A 22,803-nucleotide genomic window follows, 5' to 3' on the forward strand; every position below is an offset into this window, starting at 1 on the left:
CAAAGTTATTTCGCACAATGAAAACAGCTGCATCTTGCCCTTTTGCATGGTCAAGCTTGTGAGTGCGAGTACGACAAACAAAGGCAGGAGATGAACTCTCTCTTACATTGGGGCATCCGCATCCGTGCATAGTAAGGGCTTATGGATGCGCATAGTAGTCCCTATGATTGTGATCTCCGGCCATGAAAATGTGCTGCAGAATGGAAAGGTTTCCATGGACTGAAAACGCAAGAATACTGGAATTTCGGAGATGAGCTTTTGAGCCACCTGAAGCCACTCTGTGGGGATAGAGCTTGTCTGGGTAATAATCCTGAATACGCATGCAATCAAAGCATGCTCAGCATCGCGTGAAGTGCCTGGAGAATAAATTTTACATTCTAAGAAGACGTACCAGCTCAGTCTCTACTTTTCAGCCTAGGAAAACGCAAGTTCTTATTTTGCACTCGCGAATATTTTAACGCGGTAGCGGAGAGCTCATGTCGCATAAATTCTGCCATAGGTGTCGGCACTGTTGGTTGTGAGCGCAAAATCGTCCGTAAGCGCAAAATTGAGAAAGAAGCAATGAAAATAAAGAATAAAACTTTTGGCCCCATTGAGGATTGAACCCGGGCCGTTCGCGTGGCAAGCAGGTGTCCTACCTCAAAGCTACGATGTTACTTGCTGCTGCTTTTGGAAAAAACACTGCAGAAATGCCATGTAGTGAAAGGAGTCTTCTTAACGCATATTGTTCGACATGTGTCACAATGAAAACGAGCCCATTCGGTCATTTGTAGACGCAATTTGGAGGCCATCAAACTATGTCGAAAAAGGCCGGGATAGTGCAGCCATTGTCGCTAAAAACACTCAGGAACTTTCAAACAGCTCTAAAAATGGACAACTACATGTATGTCCATCTAGTAGAAAACATATCGTGCCTTTCCAGAAAGGTTGATCAAGCAAACAGGAAATGCTAGATAATGTGCTGCCACCTGTGAGTCATTGTGAGACTCTTTATTGCCTCCGAGATAGTGAGCGCGTAGCGTGTATATTGGAGGCCATGCGACTTGCTTTGGATAAAAAACCTGTATGTACCATTTGTGCGTGCGTGCTGGTACAATCTACTGTGAGCATGTGTGTGTGCATATGTGTGTCTGAGGGTTTGTGTGCAACAAAACATAATAATAAGTATGCACTTAATGGTTGAAGGGCGCACTAGGGGCCAGAGGTGAAGCTTAAGGGTTCTCCAATTTTTTTATTGGTGTTGCCTCGAGTAAAGGTGTTTTTTTTTTCTTTTTGACGAAATTGGAATGGCATCAGAAGATGAAGGGTTGGCGTAAAATTGTGTCCTATACCCAAGGGTCCAATTTGTTATTTCTGCGGAGATTTCACCAGGCCCAAACCAATTTGTTGTAAAATGCTGGTCGTCGCAAAACTGGGGAACGTATAATGGAAGTTCCACTATATATCTATAGGCATGCCTGATCATCAAAAGCCGGCTATATAGAGACACTAAAGAGCAAAAACTATTTTTTGCATGTTAGCAAAGGACGATTTCACAATTCTGAAAACAACATTTTTTGACACAATAGGAATAGGAACGTATGTAAAAAAATGGGCGAAAAGAAAATGCGGGCGGAGACACCACCTTGATATTCCCGCACCAAACACCGTAAGGTCATAGATATTGAAGGCGTCTATTGAATCCTACATAGCTTCTAATCTATAAAAATGAGGTACATTGTCGTTTGTGGGTGCCATAGACCTAGCATGCAAAGTTTCAGAAAATTTGATCGAACCAGTGTTACGATGATTACAATGTCTGACAGAGATTTCGGTGCCAAATTTAAAAATTAAGCTTGAACCTTGATTTTGTTCACTAATATAATGAACTTATGATCATGAGACATATGGCACTAGAGTTCTGAGTGGGCAGTTTGTCAATCTAAACGAAATCATTATTTCTCCTTAGAGTTCATTTAAGAGCTCTTGTGAAGTGTAACTTAAACTTGTATTGCAGTACCTCTTCTCTTGAACTGTTCAATTGCCCGTGCCTATTTTGCATGAGATGTGTCCGTAGTGTTATTCAGGATTAGATTGTTACTTTTGTCATTACAAATCCCTCAAGCATATCATTTAACTACACTTCTTTGTAATAGCGTATTTGTCCATAGTGATTTTTTTTCTTGTAAAAATAATACGTAGATGTCACTGGCTCGGTATGTTACCTTTCAGTGGAAGAAATGTGGATGGGACGGGCACTCGTCTTTCCAGGTGGTATGTGTGCGCAGAGAGAAGTCTGTAGAAAGTTCATGCTGTAAGAGCGACAATCTGCTTGCATAACCTTAATCTGAAGGCCACCATCATAATGAGAAAAACCACTCGGGAAAAGCGGCCTCGGTTTAAACTGTAGCAATTGTCGTTGAGTGAACCGCTGATCTGGCCTGTGTAGTTACGTGGCGTTTGTAACTAACGTTGCGTTTAATTTCATACTATTTCTCAGATATCTGTGCAATGCCTCAGCGGATGTGGCCAAAACACTTTCCTGCTCTGGTGTTATGAAAAAGTACTTCCCATCGGATCAGGTGACCCCACCAGGTGAAATACCACCAAAGATTCCTCTGGATAGGATCTCCTTTTCTGGTGAGTATTACTAGTGACTTCCATCGTTTTATGCTCTGTCACTATGTAGACACGCCAGCTTTTACTGTATTTGGCCAACTTGCTAAAGGGCACTGATGGTGAACATTTAATACCCTTATTACCTTATTGCGTGCTCATTGTCTGTTTCTGTTTGAAGCCAAGAACTGTTCAAATTCACTACAATGCTTATTTGGGCCATTCGGTCAATGTTCGTAGAAAACAAGAAACAGCACGAACAACGGGACAACAACACTCTGCCCAGTGTTCCTGCTCACATAATTGCTTGGTTTCTATGTTGTGCTTTGCAAGCTCTGTCAAATTCTTGGTGTGATCTTGTGCAATAAAGGTGTAGGTGCATATAGACTTGAGCTTCTCCTCCTCCCGTGACTGTTGACTTCGAAAGTCATTGCAAATGTACATGTAAGAGGGCATTGTCTATCTTATGGTGAGCAGTAGGAAAATGCCGCCCACTGCTTTGGTTTCTCATTCAACATTCTGGCTGAAGACGAAGGCCTTTGCGAGAACTCGACCATTCTAAAATAGTCCACGCTTAAACGTCATTATAACGAAGTTGCATCTAACACGAAAATAAGTTTGTTATATCTGAAAATTTGTTATGAAGGTATATTTCTAACTATATGTATTACAAGATTATTCTTCATTTACTTCATCATAACGAATATTTTGTTATATCTGGGTTAGCTATACAGTAAAAGCTCGTTAATTCGACACCCGTTAATTCGGAAATTTGGATAATTCAGACAGCTCTATTGGTCCCGGCTAAAGTGCATGTTAATCTATGGGACCAAACCTTCGTTATTTCATCGGAATTCGGCTCCGCATCGCTTAATTCGGACAAATGCTGACGGCTGCTGCTACACAAAAGTGTGATAAAGCAGCGCTGGCACCACTGGGGTGAAACTGAAACCTGAGTGGCATCGCCATCATCATCAACTAGTGGGGGCAATCGCAGCGTCACCGAACGTCGGCGTCTTCTTTCTTCTCCACTCAGCGCCTCCGACGCCATTTTCCCTTGTGTTGTCGTGTCGAAACCATCTCTTCTTGCGGAGTTCTCTTTTTCTTCCATTGTGACCGTATTTGCATGCCACCACCATCGTGCGCTACAGTGATGGCAACGCCGAAAAAGCGGCAGAACTACGACACGAAGGACTTGGCGACTAAAGTGGAAATTTTGGAAGCACTGGAGAACGGCGAATCGTGACAGCAGGTTATGACCAAGTATAACGTGAAGCGGAGCACGTTGGGAACGTACGTGAAAAATGAACCACAGATTCAACAAGCCTTCGAAAGCGAGAAGTTTCATGCCTCTAGAAAGCGGTTGCGAACCACAGCTGATCCCCAGCTCGAAGAAGCTTTGTTCCGGTGGATTACTGACTGTCGCAACGCGCATCTGCCTTTGAGCAGACCTCTCATCATGGCGCAAAGTGAGAAGTACGCTGCATTGATGAACATTGAATCGTTCAAAGCGTCAGAAGGGTGGTTTGCGAGGTTTCTAGAGAGACAAGAACTTGTCTTCAGGAGTGTGTGCGGCGAAAAGGCCAATGTTGACGAAAGCGTGACCACCGAGTGGAGAAATATGAAGCTGCTGGAGCACATCGCCGCATATGAACCACGTGACGTGTTCAATGCAGATGAAACTGCTCTATTTTTCAGAGCTCTGCCCGACAAGACGGTGACCTTCAAAAGGGACGCGTGCATTGGTGGCAAGAAGTGCAAGCAAAGGATAACTGTGCTTCTTGCCGCCAATATGACTGGCACAGAGCGCTTGCCACTACTTGTCGTCGGGAAGGCGCTTAAGCCACGTTGTTTTAAGAACGTCAAAAGCCTTCCTGTCGAGTACACAGCGAACAGGAAGGCATGGATGACATCGGACATTTTTCGCGGCTGGCTGCAGCAGTTGGACCGGCACTTCACGTCGAAGGACCGCAAGATAATTATGGTTGTTGACAACTGCAGTGCCCATAACTGTACAGTCGAACTGAAGAGCATCAAAGTAGTTTTTTTGCCGCCCAACACTACGTCTGCTCTTCAGCCGATGGTCCAGGGTATCATTCACTATGTGAAGTCGAAGTACCGCAAGCACCTGCTAGAGCAAATGATCCTATGCTCAGAAGCTGGAAAGTTGTATCAAGTGGACTTACTCGGCGCAGTGCACATCATCGCCCACGTGTGGAAAAACACTCCGCCGCAAGTCATCGCCAACTGTTTTCGGCACAGCGGTTTTGTGAGGCCCGAGCATGCAGCAGTAGCTGACAATGGCATCGAGGAGATGTCAGCCGAGTCCACCGACGATGACTGTCCGACTTTCGATGCCGTCCTTCCCACAGATGTGACCTTTCAGGACTACATCGCGATTTATCATGGTGTCGCCACGAGTGGTCTCCTGACCGATCAAGAGATTATTAATGATGTCACGGGCGCCCATGAAGACCACGATTCCGACGAAGAATCATGCGAGGAGATACAGCCGCAACCTCATTGCACCTCACGAGAAGTCTCGGAGGCGCTGTTAATATTAGAGGACGCTTGCCTGAACACTCCCGACAGCTTGTGTGCTGTTGGCAATTTGGAACAGTTAAGAAAAATTGTGATGTCAGCCGGAATTATTATATTTCATATAATAATTTCATACAGGGGACGGACGTAGGTTCGACTAGTAGACGTCCAGTGAAAAAGGTGAGGGAAGGTGTCTTCACGCCTCTAGAAGCTCCTGGAATGTTCCGTCTGCAAAGATGACAGTGATGTTTCTTCCTGTCTAAGTGATGTCTGGAACCAGGTTTTGCTGCACTATAGCAGTGTTGCTGCCTGAGTCACACAGTACCTTTACTTCTTTTCCAAAAACCTGTCCGATGGATAAAGGCATATACCCATATTTCGCAGCACCATAGCCTCTTTCTCGTTTCTTCCCGTTCAGCAAAAATTACTGCACTCGTAGCTCCTCGTAGCTTGGTCCTTCCCAACTTTCTTCTCACAGTCAGTGTTCACTTGACGACCGGCTTTCTGACAAACGTGACAAAAGGGCTGCTTGGTTTTCACTGGTCATGAAGAAGCCTTGTGTCCAATACGGTCACAAAGGAAACATAATATCTGGGACGACTGTGATGATTCCCATCTCTGCTGATTCTTTCCTGCAACACTAGATATTCCAAATGCTTCCCAAAACTGGCCCAGATTTCTTCGTTGTTGCGCCTCCATAAAAAGTGGTGACATGTCTCTGACATCTGTTTCAGGGTTTTGCAGTTTCTCTCTTTTAGGAATGCTGTGAGTTCGCTATGGCAGTTCTTCAGAAACTGCTCTAAGACACTGCCCATCTACGGTAGTCTAATGGCTAAGGTACTCTGCTGCTGACCCGCAGGTTGCGGGATCAAATCCTGGTCGCGGCGGCTGCATTTTTGATGAAGGCGAAAATGCTGTAGGCCCATGTGCTCATATTTAGGTGCACATTAAAGAACCCCATTTTGTCCAAGTTTCTGAAGCCCTCCACTACGGCGTCTCTTATAAATATATGGTGGTTTTGGGATGTTAAACCCCTCATATGAATCAATCAATCTCTAAAACGAGGAGGTCTTGCGTGCCTTCATAGGTTTTCAGTGTCTTCGAAATTTAAGCCTGCCGGTCAGAACAACGCTGCAGACAAATAGCAAATAGTTTCAAGGTCCTCCGACTTGCTGGAACGGCATTTCTTTGTTTATCCTTCATCAGTAAACTGTAATCTCTGCAATAGGACCACTGTCACAAAATGAGCGCTCAAAAAAGGGCGCGCCGCCAAATTCTCGCGACGAAGCGCCGAGAGGTCAACGATAAAAAAAAAAAAAAGAAAACAAGCGTCCAAGGACTCCCCGGGCGCGCGTCCCTCTCCCCTCGAAAGCCTAGGTTCGCCGACGAACCTCCTCACCCCACATCGGCGGCTGAGCAAGCCCTGGAAATTTCTCGATGGAAAGGGGCGTGGTGAACCGGGTTGCGTCATCCGCCGCGGACGGCCGTCGAACCGTCTCGCGCTTTCCCCCTGCCTTCGCTGCGCATCGCGCCGACGAAATGATGAGAATTTTCTGGAATCGCGCGCGGAAGGTATTTAACCGAGCAGCTGAGATGGGAGATCAGCAGAAGAAGGAAGTTAACGCCAGAGTGCGTAGGGTATCCCGCCGTGTCTGTCGGTGAAGGTTTTGTCCTCAGTGACAAAGCAGGAGAAGAAGAAAGTATGCGCCAGAGTGCGTAGGGTGTTCCGCCTTGTGGGCGAAGCCTTTTGTCCTCAGTGACAAAGGAGGAGAAGAAGAGGATTTCCACCTGAGGGGTGAAGACTCGAGCTACAGGCAAGAGTGTGTGTCCACCGCTATCGAGCGAAGATGGGTGGCAACAGCTGCGTGTGGGAAGCCGACGTGTTTCCGGCGAAGAAGTTTGGAGCCTGGAGAGCGGCCAAGTGGAGACGTGAGGTTTCCTGGAAGAGAAACTTCGGGGGCAGCGGAACGACAACAACTCTGGACTTTGAGTGAGAGTATCATTTAGTCTTTTGTTCCAAGGACTTTGGACTCAATAAGTTTTCGAACTCTTTCGTCTTTAAGTGCCTTGGTTGTTCGATGCATGTGACTGCATTGTAGAGCGGATTGTTGTTTGTGTCCGTTGTTTCGAATGTGGCTGATTGTACTGTGTAGTAGGTTGTTTGATTGGTATCATATCATATTCAACGATTGTCAAGTGTGCATATTTGTGTATCGTTTTTATCTGCCATTATTGAGAATATAATTTTGTTTTGTTTATCAACTCTCGGCTCTGACTTGTTCTTTGGACCGCAGCCGGCGTCCGCTGGCGCGCCAAATAGGACCACTTTTAAATTTGTCCACGCTTTCGTGGTGCGGTTTGGGGGGCCGATACTTCGCCCTTGGAATTAGCCCGGCGATCGCCTCCCGAATTAACGGGACCAGTGACAGCCACCTTTGCTTTTTTGTAGTCAAGCGAGTCCTCTGGAGACAGCCGGCCAAATATTTTCACGTCTTCCCCCACCAAAAGCATGCTGAAAGCATTAGCCCAGTTGTTCTTTAAAAATCGTGTCTTTTGGAAATCTTGTCCTTAGCAATCACCTCAGATCGGCAGAAAATACTCATCTAAGTCATCTTTTTTCTCGCCGAAGAGCGGTAGAAAGTTATGAGGACACATTGGCTGCTGTGGCGTCATTCGGTTCATAATAACAACACTTTAAACATCTAAGGGCGCATGATCATTGGCCACGCTCTGAGCATCTAACAAACATTTGCGAAGCTTCGAGTTTTTTAGGCACCCGGAGATGGCTTTCTCTGTGAAGGTTGCAGTGAATTGAATATTTCTAGCTTTTCGTAAAAGTCCCATATTATATATTCAGGAGCTTAAATGTAAGTGCAACTTGCTTCTTCTCTTCAGTCTACTCCAGGATAGGAAATTAGCTGCTCCAGAGTGCCCAAAGATGCAAAGTTATGAGCTCTGAAGTGCTCTGAAATCATAATTTCGTTGCTTCAAAAATTGCTCCAAATCAGATGTGCTTGATTGCATCACTGTATTGTGTAAAGAATTTTTGCTTACTTTGCATGCAAACAATTCCGATGATCATATAAAGAAGTTATATGCAAAATCTCGCTGTCAAGCAGGTAAAGTTTACCATTAAAAAGCTTTTTTTTTAGTGCGCTGAATCAAAGAGGCTGTAGACCACTGTTGTCCAATGCCAGTTCCAATTCACTTGCATCTAAAAAAGGGGGTTCGGAAATAAAGTGAACAGTATAATAAGTATTGCACTGTCTTAGTTTCTAATGTAACTTTTCTTTCTTGCTTCTAGGTTTGCAAAGTGAATGGCGTAATTTAGCCCTTTTTCTTTTTCCAGCGGAGAACCCCGCCACACATTTAGGGCGTATGGCAAGAGCACTTGTGGCTTCACATGACCCAGAAGAGATTGTCTCTCTCATGAAGTTTTTCCAGGGTGTTTCACCTCCTGTTCGGTTGTCAACACTGTGCTCGCACGTATGTTCTGATTTTTCTTTTCCCTGCAAATTCTATCGAATGTATTTTCTGAAAGAAAGCTCTTTTTGCGACAATCATGGATGATTTTTTAAACTTAGTTTCTTGACTAGCTTGAAATGTAGTTCAGTTTTTTAAAAATGAAATATCTGCCTCTACAATGAAAGTACTATTTCAGAATGTTATCGTCGGTGTCATTTCTGGCATAGTGAATTTAACTCCGTTTTCTTTGTGAAATCTCACTCATGAAACATCGCATTTTATTAATCTTTTGCTGTGATTGTCTAAACAATCAAAAATATTCAGAACCATTACTTGGACAAGTTGCATTACTCTTATGCTACCTTCTTTGACGAATGTTTTCATAGCTTGAGATTTGGGGTAAAAAATATTGACGTGCTTGCTCATCCTTATTTGGTTTACGAATTGTAAGGGATACTTCTTCATTTATGAAAAATTATTTCTCACCTGAATTTCTTGCCAGGTTTGTCAAGTAGCTATAGTATTCTTACTCTCTATAAACACCCAACCCATCCAGCTGACAGAACCAAAAGCCAATTCATTCAGCACGTGTCATGTGACATACCAGACAAATAAAGTGACAGCTTTGCCACAAAGGCGAAGCAATAAACGCGATAGTAACAAATTGGATGGTCAAGCGCAGAATGGCAAGCAGATTGAAACCTGCCTCGCATTCCTTACACCCAAATGACGCACGAAACGTACTCACAGGTACAGATAAACACGAATAAGCGTCTCAGTCGTTACTTCGCTATGTCTAAAAAGAGCGCCTTTTTCGCAAACGGAGACTGTGCAACAACTGCAGTGACCTTTGTGCACCCAGTAACTACAACAGAATCATTGCAATGAAAGCCAATGGCCAGCCAAGACCTACGATCCTCCCCACCGCGAGATAAGCGCACGCATGAGCGTCCACCCTGCCCCTTCTCCGTGGGACAAAGTACATTTGGAAGATGAGAGCGCGCGCCACCAGGTCATGATGATGTGGGAACACGTGCTCATTGCGCCATCTTGCTGGTAATGCTGAAAACTCGATAGTTCCCCCCGAGGTGCCCGTAACTAGCGGTAAATGGGTAGATATAAAGAGCTTGCCGTTTGCACATTGAAGGAAGTGCTCCCCTAGGTGCTCTTTTGTGGCTCAGTGGCTAACGCCTTGCACTCACAATTCAGAGGTCCCAGGTTCGATTCTACACGTTGAAGTCTTTTTCTGGATTATTTTTCTTTCTTGCATTTTTATATATTTCGATACGTGTATATATATATATATATATATATATATATATATATATATATATAAAATAATGATATCTAACAGCGAGTAATGCCCAAGGAATGTATAGGGGAAGTTATTAGAACCAATGGAATGTAAATAAGAAGAAAGAAAAGTGGGTGAAAAAATAACCAGCCGTGAGCAGGAATCGAACCTACGACCTTCGAATAACACGTTCGATGCTCTAACCACTGAGCTGTCACAGCGGCCTTCCCTCCATCCACTTTTTTGGGTTTATATGTGAATTTAGAAGTAGGAGTGTCAGTCAGCCCCATCTATAAGCCAAGCGACGAGTGTGAAACACTTTTTTATGCGCATGTGTGGCGTCACGTAGCAGGTGAACTTATTACGAGCGGGCAGCTGATGAATAGTCTCTCGTATACAACCTAATGACACCAAGTCTGCCAGTACGAGACCCTCGTTAATGTCATCTTCCTCCCTTCATAGCATTCACACTCACTGGCACGAAAGGAGACAGAAGGTGCTTGAAACGTGTGACAAATACCTGCAAGTCCACTTGTACTAGTTGATGGACTCTAAAAATTTTTGTGGCATGTGGTTTGTGAAGAGTCATGCACTAACAGTGAGAGTATTCTGTTATTAACTCAGAAAAGTTTTACAAGGCCTTCTGAGCTGCAGCTGTATGATGAACTACATTTCCAGTGCATACAGCGGGCTGGATCTGTATTAAAGGGGCCCTGCACACTTTTTCATGTAGCCATGGAAAGGATTCACTAAACGAGCTTATTGCCTCACAAATTCACCGCCACAAAAATTTTTAGAATCCATCCAGCACGAGCAGAGTTACAAATACTTGTCGCACGCTGAAATCGCATTCTCTCTTCTCTTGTCCCGACGAAAGTGCTTTAGAAGCTAAGCAGGGAGGGATGGCACGGGAAAAGAAAATACATCACACATATATCGTGACCTTGAGCACTTTATATAGACGATAGTCTTTCCGGGATACCTTCAACGCAAAAATTTGGCCTGTCTGTCTGTACATTTGTCTGTTTGTCCGCCGTAACAATACCTCGAACGGCATCAAACAATATTTCAAACGGCCTACCCCATCCGCAGCGTCCACCAATAATACTCAAGTTTCAGTGTTCATACTTAAGCGATTATCAATTGAAAAGCGATTATTGCACATATCTGAGGCACCATAACAACACGTCAATATTCTGTGTGCGTGCCTTTATACTAGAAAAGGCATACATAAGTAATTCTAAGGACCGTAGCATTTATCGCGCTGTGCTGATAATGCAACGCTTGCACAAAAAGGCATGTGTTTCCAACAATTTGCTAAGACGACACGGTGGCGGCACCTACCCATCGCCTTGTGTTCTACACCTTTTCGCCTCCAAGATGGGCACGCACGCCGCGCACTTCGTTTTCTATGATGACTGCCAGACAGTGTTCATGTTTCACGTGTGATGTGACTCGATGAGCTCATTAGCCTCCGCTTCACGCTCGAGGCATTTCGACACAGCGCTTCCAGAATACCATTCACCGATTTTCTTGCGCAGAACACCAAATAAATATTTCGTTCACTCTCTCTAGATGCAAGACTATCGTCTTTTGACAACATTTGCAAAGTAACATGCAGATGTGGGGCCAGTTTTTTTTTTTTTTTTTTTTTCTTTGAGTGTGCGGCTTTTCAGTACGATCACACGCACATGTGGGGACAACTAACGGCGGCAACAGTGACAACCGAGCGCTTCATGCTCAAATCAGCCTATGGCTGATACAGTGGCTGTAAATGAGTCATTTTTTGAGCTTGCATTGTTATTTTTTGAGATAAGAAAAAGCATTTTTTAGCTGACTGAGAATAGATTGTGAATTCTAGGCCGCGTGCTGTGTGATAATATTCGACTCGCGTGTTCTCGGGAGCCTCGACTCCCGATTGACAGTTTTCTCTATCCACGCTCAAAAAGTGTTGCAGGGCCCCTTCAAGAAAAATAAAATTGGACCCGTATCTGCCACTACAAATGTCGTCAAAAGACCATAGTCTTGCATGTGGAGAGAGTGAACAAAACGTTTATTTAATGTTCGGCACGAGAAACATTGCTGAATTGTATTCTGGAAGCGCTGCGTTAGAGGGTCTCGATCCCTGCAGCGAAAGCCAACAAGTGCATCGAGACACTTTAGACACGAGCGCTATCTTGCAGTTATCTTTGAAAACAAAGGAAGGGGTGCGCGGCCACTGAAAAAGATGCGCGGCTGTTTCGGATGCGATAAGGTGTAGAACGCAAAGCAACGGGCAGGTGCCACCACTTTGTCATCTTAGCAAAGCGTTAGAAACACTTGCCTTTTTGGGCATTGTGTTGCACTTTCAGTGCAGCGTGATAAACGCTACAGTCCTTGGAATTACTTATGTGTACCTTGTCTAGTATAAAGGCACTCATGCAAAATATGGACGTGTTGTTATGGTGCCTCAAATATGCACAATAATTGCTTTTTAGTTGACAATCTTACAACTATGAACACTGAAACTTGAGCAATATTAGTGGGCGCTGCAAATGTGGTTGGCCGTTTGAGGTATCGTTTAGTGCCGTTTAAAGTATCGTTAGTGTGGACAAACAGACAAATATACAGACAGACAGACGAAAATTCTGGCGTCAGAGGTCCCCAAAAAAGACTATTGTCCTTAAAAAAAGTGGGGGGCGGGAATATGCTCTATAAATGACGAGAGAGTGTTGTCCCACGTCTATATATACATATATGTATATCTATTGTTTTTCACAGTGGGAGCTGACTCGAAACCTGCGGGAGTTTCATCGTGGTCTCCCACAGCAATATCAAGATCGCATGTTTGTCCATTTGGCAAAAGCCCTCGAGTTGCGCAACCTGAAGGTGATTATAATGCCTTTCATCCTACATTTACAGTGGTTAATAATGTAGGGGATAAGAAAATTGATACAGTCAATTTTTTATGAACTTGCTGCTATTACTATGCTCATGGTATCATTTATGTATTTCTGCTTATTCGAAAAGGACGCTTCAAGTGTAAGACTGCAAATTTTAGCAAGCACTTGCAAGCTCAAATGATATGTCAACTCATTCACTGCTCAATTGTACCAATTGTAATAATGCATGTCTGTTTTAGCAAGTGCTTTTACAAAAAACACGCCCATTGTGATGGCTCAGTAGCTATGGTAGTGTGCTGCTAAGACTGAGGTTGTAGAATGAAATCCCAGCTGTGGTGGTGGCATTTCACTATGAAGAAAATGCAATAACACCCATATGCTTGAATTTAGGTGTACAATGGAGAATCTAAGGCAGTAAAACAAAACTTGGAAAATCTTTCCACCGTGGCACACCTTCATGTAACCATGTTTTGTGCACGTAAAACTCCAAAATTATATATTTTAACAAAAGACGTGTGTTACAAGAACCTTGTTACACAAATTAATATAGGCTAAAAGGTATGGGAAAAACTACCTAGGCATATAATCAGCATACACTCAAGCCTCATTATAACAATGTTGCATCTTACTTGCTGATTGTAGTCAAAAATTTGTTTTAAAGATTTATTCCTAACACTACACAGTCAGATTGCTTTATAAAAGTCACTTATATAAGAGACAAATGGGTATAAGAGGCATCAATGTGCCTATATTAAAATAGGGGTTGATAAGAAAATGCATATATTGTACACTGCGTATTAGTGACACCTCATTTAAGAGACGAGAATTGCTGCCCAGTGCATACAAATCCCTCTTGTAAAGGGGGTTCAATTGTATTGCATGACTACTGTTTATTTACTTCATTATAACCAATATTTCGTTGTATCCAGATCCATCATATTGTTATGTAAAAATGACACGAGGCGTGCCTATTTCGAATCTATATTGAAACTGATGCGTATAGCATCGACTAAGATGGAGGACAGCACGCACAACCGACAGACCACTGCCTCATTGTCGTCTTCTGACCCCTGATATGTCAGCTACGTAGCATTACCCCCAGGCGGTAAAAGCGCCGTCTCTGTGCACATTAACTACGGTCCTCAGTAGGCAGGTGGTAAGGTTTTAGCCTGCTGACGTGCACAACATCACTGGGTGTGGTTGCAGGCAGGCTTGTGGTCTCAGATGCAGGAATGATCTCATAGGTAACGTCGGTTACCTGGCGGATTATACGGTAAGGACCCATGTAGCGAGACAACTTCTCCGATAAGCCAACTTGACGAACTGGGCACCACAAGAAAACGAGAGAACCGGGTGAGAAGCGAACGTCGACATGCCGGCTGTCGTAGATGGCTTTCTGGGTGGCTTGCGAAGCCGAAAGTCTAAAGCGGGCGATCTGACGTGTGTTGTCGGCACGAGCCACAGCGTCGTGTGTCGAGTGGTAACGTCGGATCACGGCCATAGAGCAAATAAAATGGTGAATAATCAGTGGTGTCGTGACACGAAGAATTGTACGCAAAGGTCACGTGGGGTAGCGCCAGGTCCCAGTCATGGTGGTTGGAGGACACATACATTGCAAGCATGTCTGTGAGGGTGCGATTTAGCTGTTCGGTAAGGCCATTTGTTTGGGGATAGTAGGAAGTGGTCAGCTTGTGCTGCGTCGAGGAAGAGTGCAGAAGATCGTCAATTACACGGGACAAAAATGCACGGCCGCGATCCGTGAGTAATTGACGAGGAGCGCCATGGTGTAGGATGACATAGTGAAGCAAAAAGCCTGCAACGTCAGTAGCGATGCTGGTGGGGAGCGCTCGAGTGATGGCATACCTAGTCGCGTAGTCTATAGCAACAGTGACCCACTTGTTGCCTGATTTCGACTCTGGAAAAGGACCGAGGTTCGCAAACTTCTGCCTCACCACAGCTTGTAATAACGCCACTGATGGCTGTTGTTGGTCAGAGGTGAGCGTTGAGAAAACGGGTGGCTGAAGAGGAGCCGGACAGGCGGCTTTGATTTCCCGACGAACAATGTGCAGGACGTTGTCATACGTGGGGGTCTGGCGGGTGGCTTCACACCATGAGGTTGCGTCCGTGTTAGGCAGCCGGGTGAATCGCTGAGAAATACGGCTGCTCTTAGCTTCTTCGAACCGCCAGCACTCTTTAATGATGGCGTCGACGGTGGCAACGTTGTTGTATACTAGAAGATTAAAGGCGCCGTCTGCTATGCCTTTCAGCACATGGGTCACTTTCTCAGACTCACTCATGTGCTCGTCAATCTGGCGGCATAGGGTGATGACGTGGTGAATGTACGCGACATATGACTCCGTCGACGTCTGTGCACGAGCCGCCAGTTGATTCTGTGCTGCGATCTGCCGCCCAATGGTGTCGCCAAAAAAAGGTCGCAGATTGTCTCTTTAAAAAAGTCCCAGCTTGTAATCTCCGCTTCGTGCGTCTCGAACCACACCTGCAGTGGGCCATCGAGGTAAAAAAGCACATGGGCAAGCATAAGAGTCGGGTCCCACCTATAGCTTGCGCTGACCCGTTCGTACCAGTTGATCCATTTGTTGACGTCAACGCCATCCTGACTGGAAAATACGCTGGGATCACGAGCCGGAGGTAGAACAACGTACGTAGAAGTCACGGAAGGGGCAGGTGGTGAATGCGATAATTGTTCAACCGGTGACATGGTTGGACCTATGATGATGCGGCCATTGCGGAGCTTCGTGATGAAGACAGGCAAGTACCCAGCACGTCCACCACAAAGATGTTACGTAAAAATGACACGAGGCGTGTCTATTTAGAATTCATATTGAAACTGATGTGTATAGCATCGACTAAGATGGAGGACAGCACGCACAACCGACAGACCACTTTCTCAGTGTCGTCTTCTGACCCCTGATATGTCAGCTATGTAGCAATATCGAGATGTAGGTTTATTTGCAAGACGTCTGTGACCCTCTCTTTTAGTGAATGTTGTTCTTTTGTGGTTTACTTTACTTACGGAGTGGTGAAACGAAAGTCTCAAAACTTTGGTGGCTCTTCAGCGTAGTCCACAGCACGACAATCATGAAGTGCACGGTGGTGAAAATTAACCTGACACTTCTTACAGCATGTCATGAAAAGGAGCGTATTATACAGTCGAACATGGATATATCCTCCTGACTTCCGGGTCAAATAATGGTCCACAGAATTTCCTGAAACTTTCACAACTGGGTGTGTGGACGACAAAGATAAAAAGTGAAGCTTATTATTTCCGTGATGCTTGTCGTTTTGGTATGGCTTGATGTTCAATTAATTGGACGCTGAAACTTAAAGCGTTTAGTGGGCCTGAAGCAACACAAAGCGAGGTTACTGAAAAAAATTGTGAAAAATTCTGAAATAACTATAAGTTATTTTTCAAAGTATAACATATATTAAAAAAAACTACAAAAATGTGGACATTAATTTTTCGCCGTTACACTTCTAGAACGGTGATCTGTTGAACGCTACCATGTTTTATTCTTTGTTTTGGATATCCTGGCACAATTTTGACAAAAATATCTAGAGGGCACTAGCAGATGTCCAAAATATTGGGCAACTGGTTTTTGAGGAAGAAAACTTGCTGAGATCTTTGTAGTTATGAAGTATTTGATGTCCAATATATTGGCCAAATCGCCATAGCTCGAACTCAGGAGCATATGGAACTCGAAGGGGATCGCGAATTAGTTAGATATATTAAAAATTCGATATTAAAACTCAGAGGCCCCAAGAGCTTACCTGTACCAGATCATCACCTACAATAGGTGCATTGAAGAATGACAAGTAATTCCACACACACGCCGCAACAGAATGATTTATTCGCGTGGAAAAAAAAAAAAAAAAAACCCAACCTTGGCCTGCTTTTTTATTTTAGAAATGTTGAAGACGCTAGTCTCGATGTTATCACAACTCGCGAAACATGTCATCTATGGGCTTGTCGTTGTCGTCTTCACCAGTTTCCGCAAGTTCTGCCGTCTCGCTGCCTTGCGGAAGCAGTTGACCACTGTGTCCATCTTCACGTCTCACCAGGCATTGAAGATCTCCGCGAGAGAACACTTCGCGGAGATTTCCGGCCACTCCTTCGTCATCTACTGCTAGATATTCTGGCTGCTGACAGCTTCGGCTTTGCCAGAAATGGTTTTGCCAACGATGTTGTGTGTAGCACTGCTTAAATCGGTGAAACCACTCACTGTTGTTGGAGAAGTTGTTTCACTGAGTACAGCGGCAAACCATTGAGCCTTGGCGATCAGCATCGGGCCATCCACCGGAATATCCTTCGCGCACACTTCTAAAAACCAGGCAGTGCCTTTTCTACATTCCCATGGGCACAAGCGCGCACATGACAGGCTCCCAATGTTTGCTGCTCCGCTGCATTTGCCTTGGTATCTGCCTTGTTTTTCAACAAGGTACTCAGAGTGCTCTGTGGTATCCCGAAGTCGTCCGCGACAGTCGAACATTTATCGCCCGCCTTAACAGGCTGAATGGCCTTCAAATGCATCGCAAAGTCAAGGGTCTTGCACTTCTTGACGCTGGCCATAGCTGCACGAGAAGTCTAAAATTCAAGGAGTCCACAGCGGCTTTGCACACCACGCATCCAAAAGAGAAATCCTAGACGACGCGACAGCTCGAGAGCAACAAAGCGCTCACGAGGCGATGGCTACCTGCGAGAGCAACAGCAAAAGACGTGAGCTGTGGTTGGCTGAACAAACCTTGCAAAACAGCAACAAAAAAAAATTAAAAAGGCGAAAGGAGGAGGACGTCGGCTCCTTCTTTCCTGCTCTCCGAGCCAACGCGAATGCTGAAAAAGCATGAGAGAAAAAAAGAAAAGTGAAAAAAAATGTTTATTGGATGTTCTGCACGGAAAATCAGTCAATTGTATTCTGAAAGCGCTGCGTTAAAGAGTTTCGATCCGTGCAGCGAAGGCGAACGAGCGCATTGAGGCACATTAGACAGACACAAGCGGTGTCTGGCAGTTATCTTCGAAAACAAAGGAAGGTGTGTGTGCCCACGGAGAAATATGTGCACCTGTCTCGGATGCGATAAAGTGTAGAACGAAAAGCGATGGGTAGGTGGCATCACCGTGTCCTCTTAGCAAAACGTTATAAAGAATTGCCTTATTGAGCATCGCCTTGAACTATCAGCGCAACGTTTTAAACACTACGGTTCTTAGAATTCCATATGTGTGCCTTCTCTAGTATAAAGCCACACATACCAAATATTGTTGTGTTGGTATGGTGCCTCAGATATGCGCAATAATTGCTTTTTAATTGACAATCGCACTAGAATGAATGCTGAAACTTGAGCAATATTGGTGGGCGCTGCAGATGTGGTCGGCAGTTTGGCGTATCGCTTGGTGTCGTTTGGGGCATCGTTACGACGGACAAACAGACAAGTATACAGCCAGTAAGACAGACAGACCAAAATTTCTGCGTCGAAGTACCCCAAGAAACACTATCGTCTTTAAAAGCCATTTCGCAAGTGGGAGATTGCGCAGTCCGAGCCCTTTCGCCCTTACCTTTTTTCGAGCGTTTCGGGTTTTGGCGGAGGCGTGGTGTCGCACAGAAGTCACTGGGCACTGCTGCAAGTGCCGAAAGCATGCCATCCAACTCGCCCGCAGAGATCGCAGGGGTTGGGGGTGCAAATGCCGAAGCACACCTTCTAGCTCGCACTGTGTTCGATATATTCGAAGGCAGGTAAAAATACCATTCAATATAAACGTGCAATTTTCAATACTTTTACGCAGAAATTTCAAGGGGATAACTAGGGAGTTCGATATACCCTAAAATTCGATATATTTATGTTCGATATAACCATGTTCTACTGTGATTTGCATCTCGGACAACTTAAAGAGCCTAAATATTAGCTCAGAAACCAATCACTAATCTTAAAGTGCAAGGCTCCTCTCTTTTTTTCTTTACTCCGGTTGACTCTTAATAACAGAAATCCTAGGGGACCTTTGGATTTTGTGTGAATTGTCATAATTTCTCATAAATATGACTCGGCAACATAACAGCTGGTGTTGCGGTATTGTTTTCTCAGTGACGCAGCAATATTATAGACAGCTCTGAATGATTCAGAGTAAAGCTTTTAGATGCCAGTGATTATATGCTTATCGATCATCCTACAACTTGAGCACGGGTGTGGGCACTAAAGAGCAAAACGCTTCTTTCACGTAGTAGTAAAGTACAGTTTTGCAATCCCGAAAACACTACTCTTACTGCGACACGACACTTGGTAAGCGTGGAAACGTGTGAAAAGAAACTGTGTGTGGAGACGCTGCCTTGAGATTTCCGCGCCAAACAATGTAGCGTCATCGATTTCTGAAGGCGTCTACTAGGTCCTACATAGGTTCTAATCGACAAAATTGAAGTACAGTTAAACCTGGATATAACGAAATCGATAAATTCCCGAAAAAATTTGTTATAAGGATGATTTCGTTATATGCAGGTTGGATATGAAAATTTGGAAAATAAACGTGCAAATTAAACAAAAGCGGGATTAAAGGCAGAGCTAACTCAAAACACTCATTTTACAGTAAAAGTTTGCGTTATTATTGCTATGGCAATTATATGAACGTTCTCAGTTTTTGCCGTTGCGTCCATCTTCCGTAACAAGTCCAAATTGATAACATGCCCCAGCGCATCGTAAGTTTCACGAGCGGGTAAAAGTGCGCGAGCGCTGCTGAAGCAGAGATCAAATGAGTCGGACCATCCCCATCACCTGGAAAGTGCATAAGATAACATTTCCCACGTGTTAGAACTACCGTCGAATGCTCAAACAGAAAGTAAACCACCCGTCTTTAACAAGCGTGGAACAACGCTGGAAGGGGGAGAGGAATCGCTCGAGTAGTAATAATGAACTTGGATTTTAAGGGCAGTCGCGAACGCTGACACGCTTGCTATCTCGGCGAGTATCAGTGCGGTTTCAACGTGAAGGGACTGTGTGACTGTGTGAAGGGACTGTGTGAAAAGAGCCGTATTTGCTCACACCAGCATTTTATAGGAGTTTTGCGATATTGGATCTAAAAGGGCTGGCTGCCACCCTTTCTTCTTATAACATTACAATTTTTTGCTATCGCACTCATTGCATTCCATTCAATGCGCCGTCGTGTTCTTGCCAGAACTAATTGACTAATCGCAAAAGCTAGCAGCATGCGAACTCTCAGCGTGGCACAAGACGGAAGCGCTTGACGAGTCGACCTCCGAATATCTGTCATCACCGTGGTCTCATAGAGTTTCCATCAGCGCCTAATCTGACATCCCCTCGGTGGTGACGAGACAGTTGTCCTAAATTAAGAAAAGTCACAGTTTTGCCACAAGGGTGAAGCAATGCGATAGCAACAACTTGGAATTAACGCCGAGAACGCAATCACATCGAAAAAACATACACAGGATGAGAGCAAACCAACAACGTTTACCGCTCGATGCTTAACGCGCTGTTTAAACAAAAGCGAGGCATGAAACGTATAATCACAGGCACAGATATGAGTGCAAACCAACAGTGTGCCCCAGTTGTTACTTTGCTGTTTTTGAAAAGCGGAGTGATCTTTGTGCACCCGGCAACTTAACGCAATCGTTCTAGTCAAAATCGAAAGGGTGGGATTCTCTTCACTGAAGAATAAGCACGCACGCACAAGAATGTAAGCCCCCCCCCCCTCCCTATTCGTGGGGCAAAGTACGTGTGGCGACAGTATACGTATACATATACCCTGAATGGCAGCGGCAAAAAACCAGCCAAGACTGTCCATATAATTGCTATCTCATCATTATAAAAAAAAAAGCAAAGCTGTACGTCGTCAGGGGGCGCACCATGCCACCGGTGAAACTATTCATGCGCAAAAAGCGTCAAGAACGGTGAGCGAACGACACGGACACCGTGGAAAACTATTCGGTAAAGTGCCCTCCATGTGCAGCGTGGCCCCGCATATGTAACGGTAACTAAAAGCGTGGCACTGTCAAGGCGCAAAAGTTTTTTTTTTTATTTTGGTTTGGAGTGTGAGGCGGGGGGGGGGGGGGGGCACACACCAGCGCACGCTGGCTTGTCGGGGTGTAGGCCCGCCTCGCGCTCATCCAACCGCCCCCAATAACGAGCGATCGCTCTCGCCTGGTGCACCGTGCGCGCGGCGGCGGGGCAGTCGCGGGAGATGCATGCTCGTACCAAAATGTGGAACGAACTTCCTAGATTGTTCGTGTGGAAAATACGTTATATCAAGGTTGTTTCCCACTGTTACTTTGTTACATAGAGGTCGGGAATACATGTGCTTCTATGGAACAACGGCAGGGAATAGAAAAACTTTGCTATATCGAAGAATTTGTGATATGGAGGTTTGTTATAAGCAAGTCTAACTGTGCATCGTAATCTGTGGGTGCCATATACTTTGCATAAGAAGTCTTAGAAAATTTCATCAAGCCAATGTCGCGAAAATACGGGAAATACATTGTGGAATTTCTTATGTCACGTGTGCAAATTACGGTGCGAAATTTAAAAATAAATCTTTAGCCTTCATTTTTGACAGAAATCGTGAACTTCTGAAAGTGAAACTTCTGTCATTAGAGCTCTCAGAATGCGATTTATCAGTCTAAAACAACTCGCTGTTTCTTTTGAGTGTCCCTTTAAAGGGACAAATGAGTCCTGTGACCCCTTCCTAAATTTTTTTAGGACGCCTTCCCGCTTGACAGTAGTGTACTGTGGGGAAAGTGACTTGAAGAAGTGTGCGGCATGTTTAATGAAAGCCAGACCGTCTCGTTTGCATACTTTTTTTTTCTTAGCATGTATTTGCTGATGTGCACTGTTTGATTAGTTTGTTTGCTAGGCAGGCAATTGGTGGTTTGATTTTCAACTGTTAATGACATAAAAATGCAAATATTCAACTTTAAGCAAGGACAGCAAATCTCTCCTGCGAAAATAAGATAGTTTGATTTAGCTGGATTCACATTATGAGGCACTTTGAATCAAGTGGCTTTGAAATACACCAAAAATATAGTGTATCAGCCAAAAATTTTAGATTTGTTTGAATAATCAAAAGTAAAAGTTTGAATTCTCAGATCTTAAGAGTATCAAGAGTCAAGTTAGAGTAGTTCCTAGTGTGTTAAGTAATATGCTGTTCAGTACAGTTTCAACCTATATAATATGCCTTCGCTTGTCCTCCTTCCAATTCAGTTGTTCACTCCATCACTGCTGCTGTTTCGTGCGGTGGAAGCAGAACTACATCTACCACAGGGCCTGGCAGCACTGTTGACAGCCGAGATGCGCTACACGGAGGCCCTGCAGGCAGCTGAGTCTCTGCCATTACCAGCCGGTGCTCACAAGCCTGCAGATATCATAGAACTGGCTCGCACATCCATACTCGCATATTATGCTGAGGCTGAAAAAGGTAACCACTTTGTGTTATCACTGCTTTGTATGTATGTGCTATGCCGCTCAAACTTGTATGCTCCTATTTTGGGACATACACAGGGTGGCTGTAAACATGGGCCGGACAATTGTGCAAATGCTTAACCAACACCTTTTGACTCTGGGTACCTGCATACCACATGGCCCCAGCCAAGATCTTTGTCAGTCCTTTAATACCTTTACGGTCATAAAGCTTTTCCGTAACTCTATGGGGGAGCTTTGTGCTCTGCAAGTAGGGGCTGTGGAGCGGTGTTGCATTCAGCCTGTTGGCATCGGACATGGCAGCGGGTGGCAGCAAAGGCAGCTGCTGGTGTCACAGCATATTTATCAGGGCATGTGAGTGCGCAGTCTTCAGCTTATGTCCCATATTGTACCTAGTGTGTTATGCCTGAAGGTCAGAAAGTATGCCATGCACCTGCTGCTTACCTGGCTGTTAGTTAGGATACATAAAAAACAATGAAAAAGTACCTATGTTTTCTGGCTGCCTTTGGACAGTGAACGGTGGAAAAAGTAGAGGCAGCATACCTCGGAAAGGATAGGGGGCTTTCACATTTGACTGCCCGCAGGTGCGTGTTGCTAAAA

At 44.6% G+C, this 22,803-nt stretch overlaps 1 protein-coding gene and 1 non-coding gene across 2 annotated transcripts in view; one reads left to right on the top strand and one right to left on the bottom strand.

The window, feature by feature from the left end:
* IntS8 (integrator complex subunit 8) overlaps window positions 1-22,803 on the top strand; it is a 132,748-nt gene that overhangs the window by 39,190 nt on the left and 70,755 nt on the right. The window contains exons 12-15 of the mRNA XM_037422182.2: window positions 2,480-2,619; window positions 8,486-8,622; window positions 12,656-12,763; window positions 21,988-22,201. Coding sequence (XP_037278079.2) covers window positions 2,480-2,619; window positions 8,486-8,622; window positions 12,656-12,763; window positions 21,988-22,201 — 599 coding nt within the window. The remainder of the gene's footprint in view (window positions 1-2,479; window positions 2,620-8,485; window positions 8,623-12,655; window positions 12,764-21,987; window positions 22,202-22,803) is intronic.
* Window positions 10,044-10,116, bottom strand: TRNAT-UGU (transfer RNA threonine (anticodon UGU)). The gene has a single exon. It is a non-coding gene; the product is annotated as a tRNA-Thr (tRNA).

This window comes from Rhipicephalus microplus, chromosome 3 (assembly GCF_043290135.1).
Source record: "Rhipicephalus microplus isolate Deutch F79 chromosome 3, USDA_Rmic, whole genome shotgun sequence".
NCBI classification, from domain to species: Eukaryota; Metazoa; Arthropoda; class Arachnida; order Ixodida; family Ixodidae; genus Rhipicephalus; species Rhipicephalus microplus.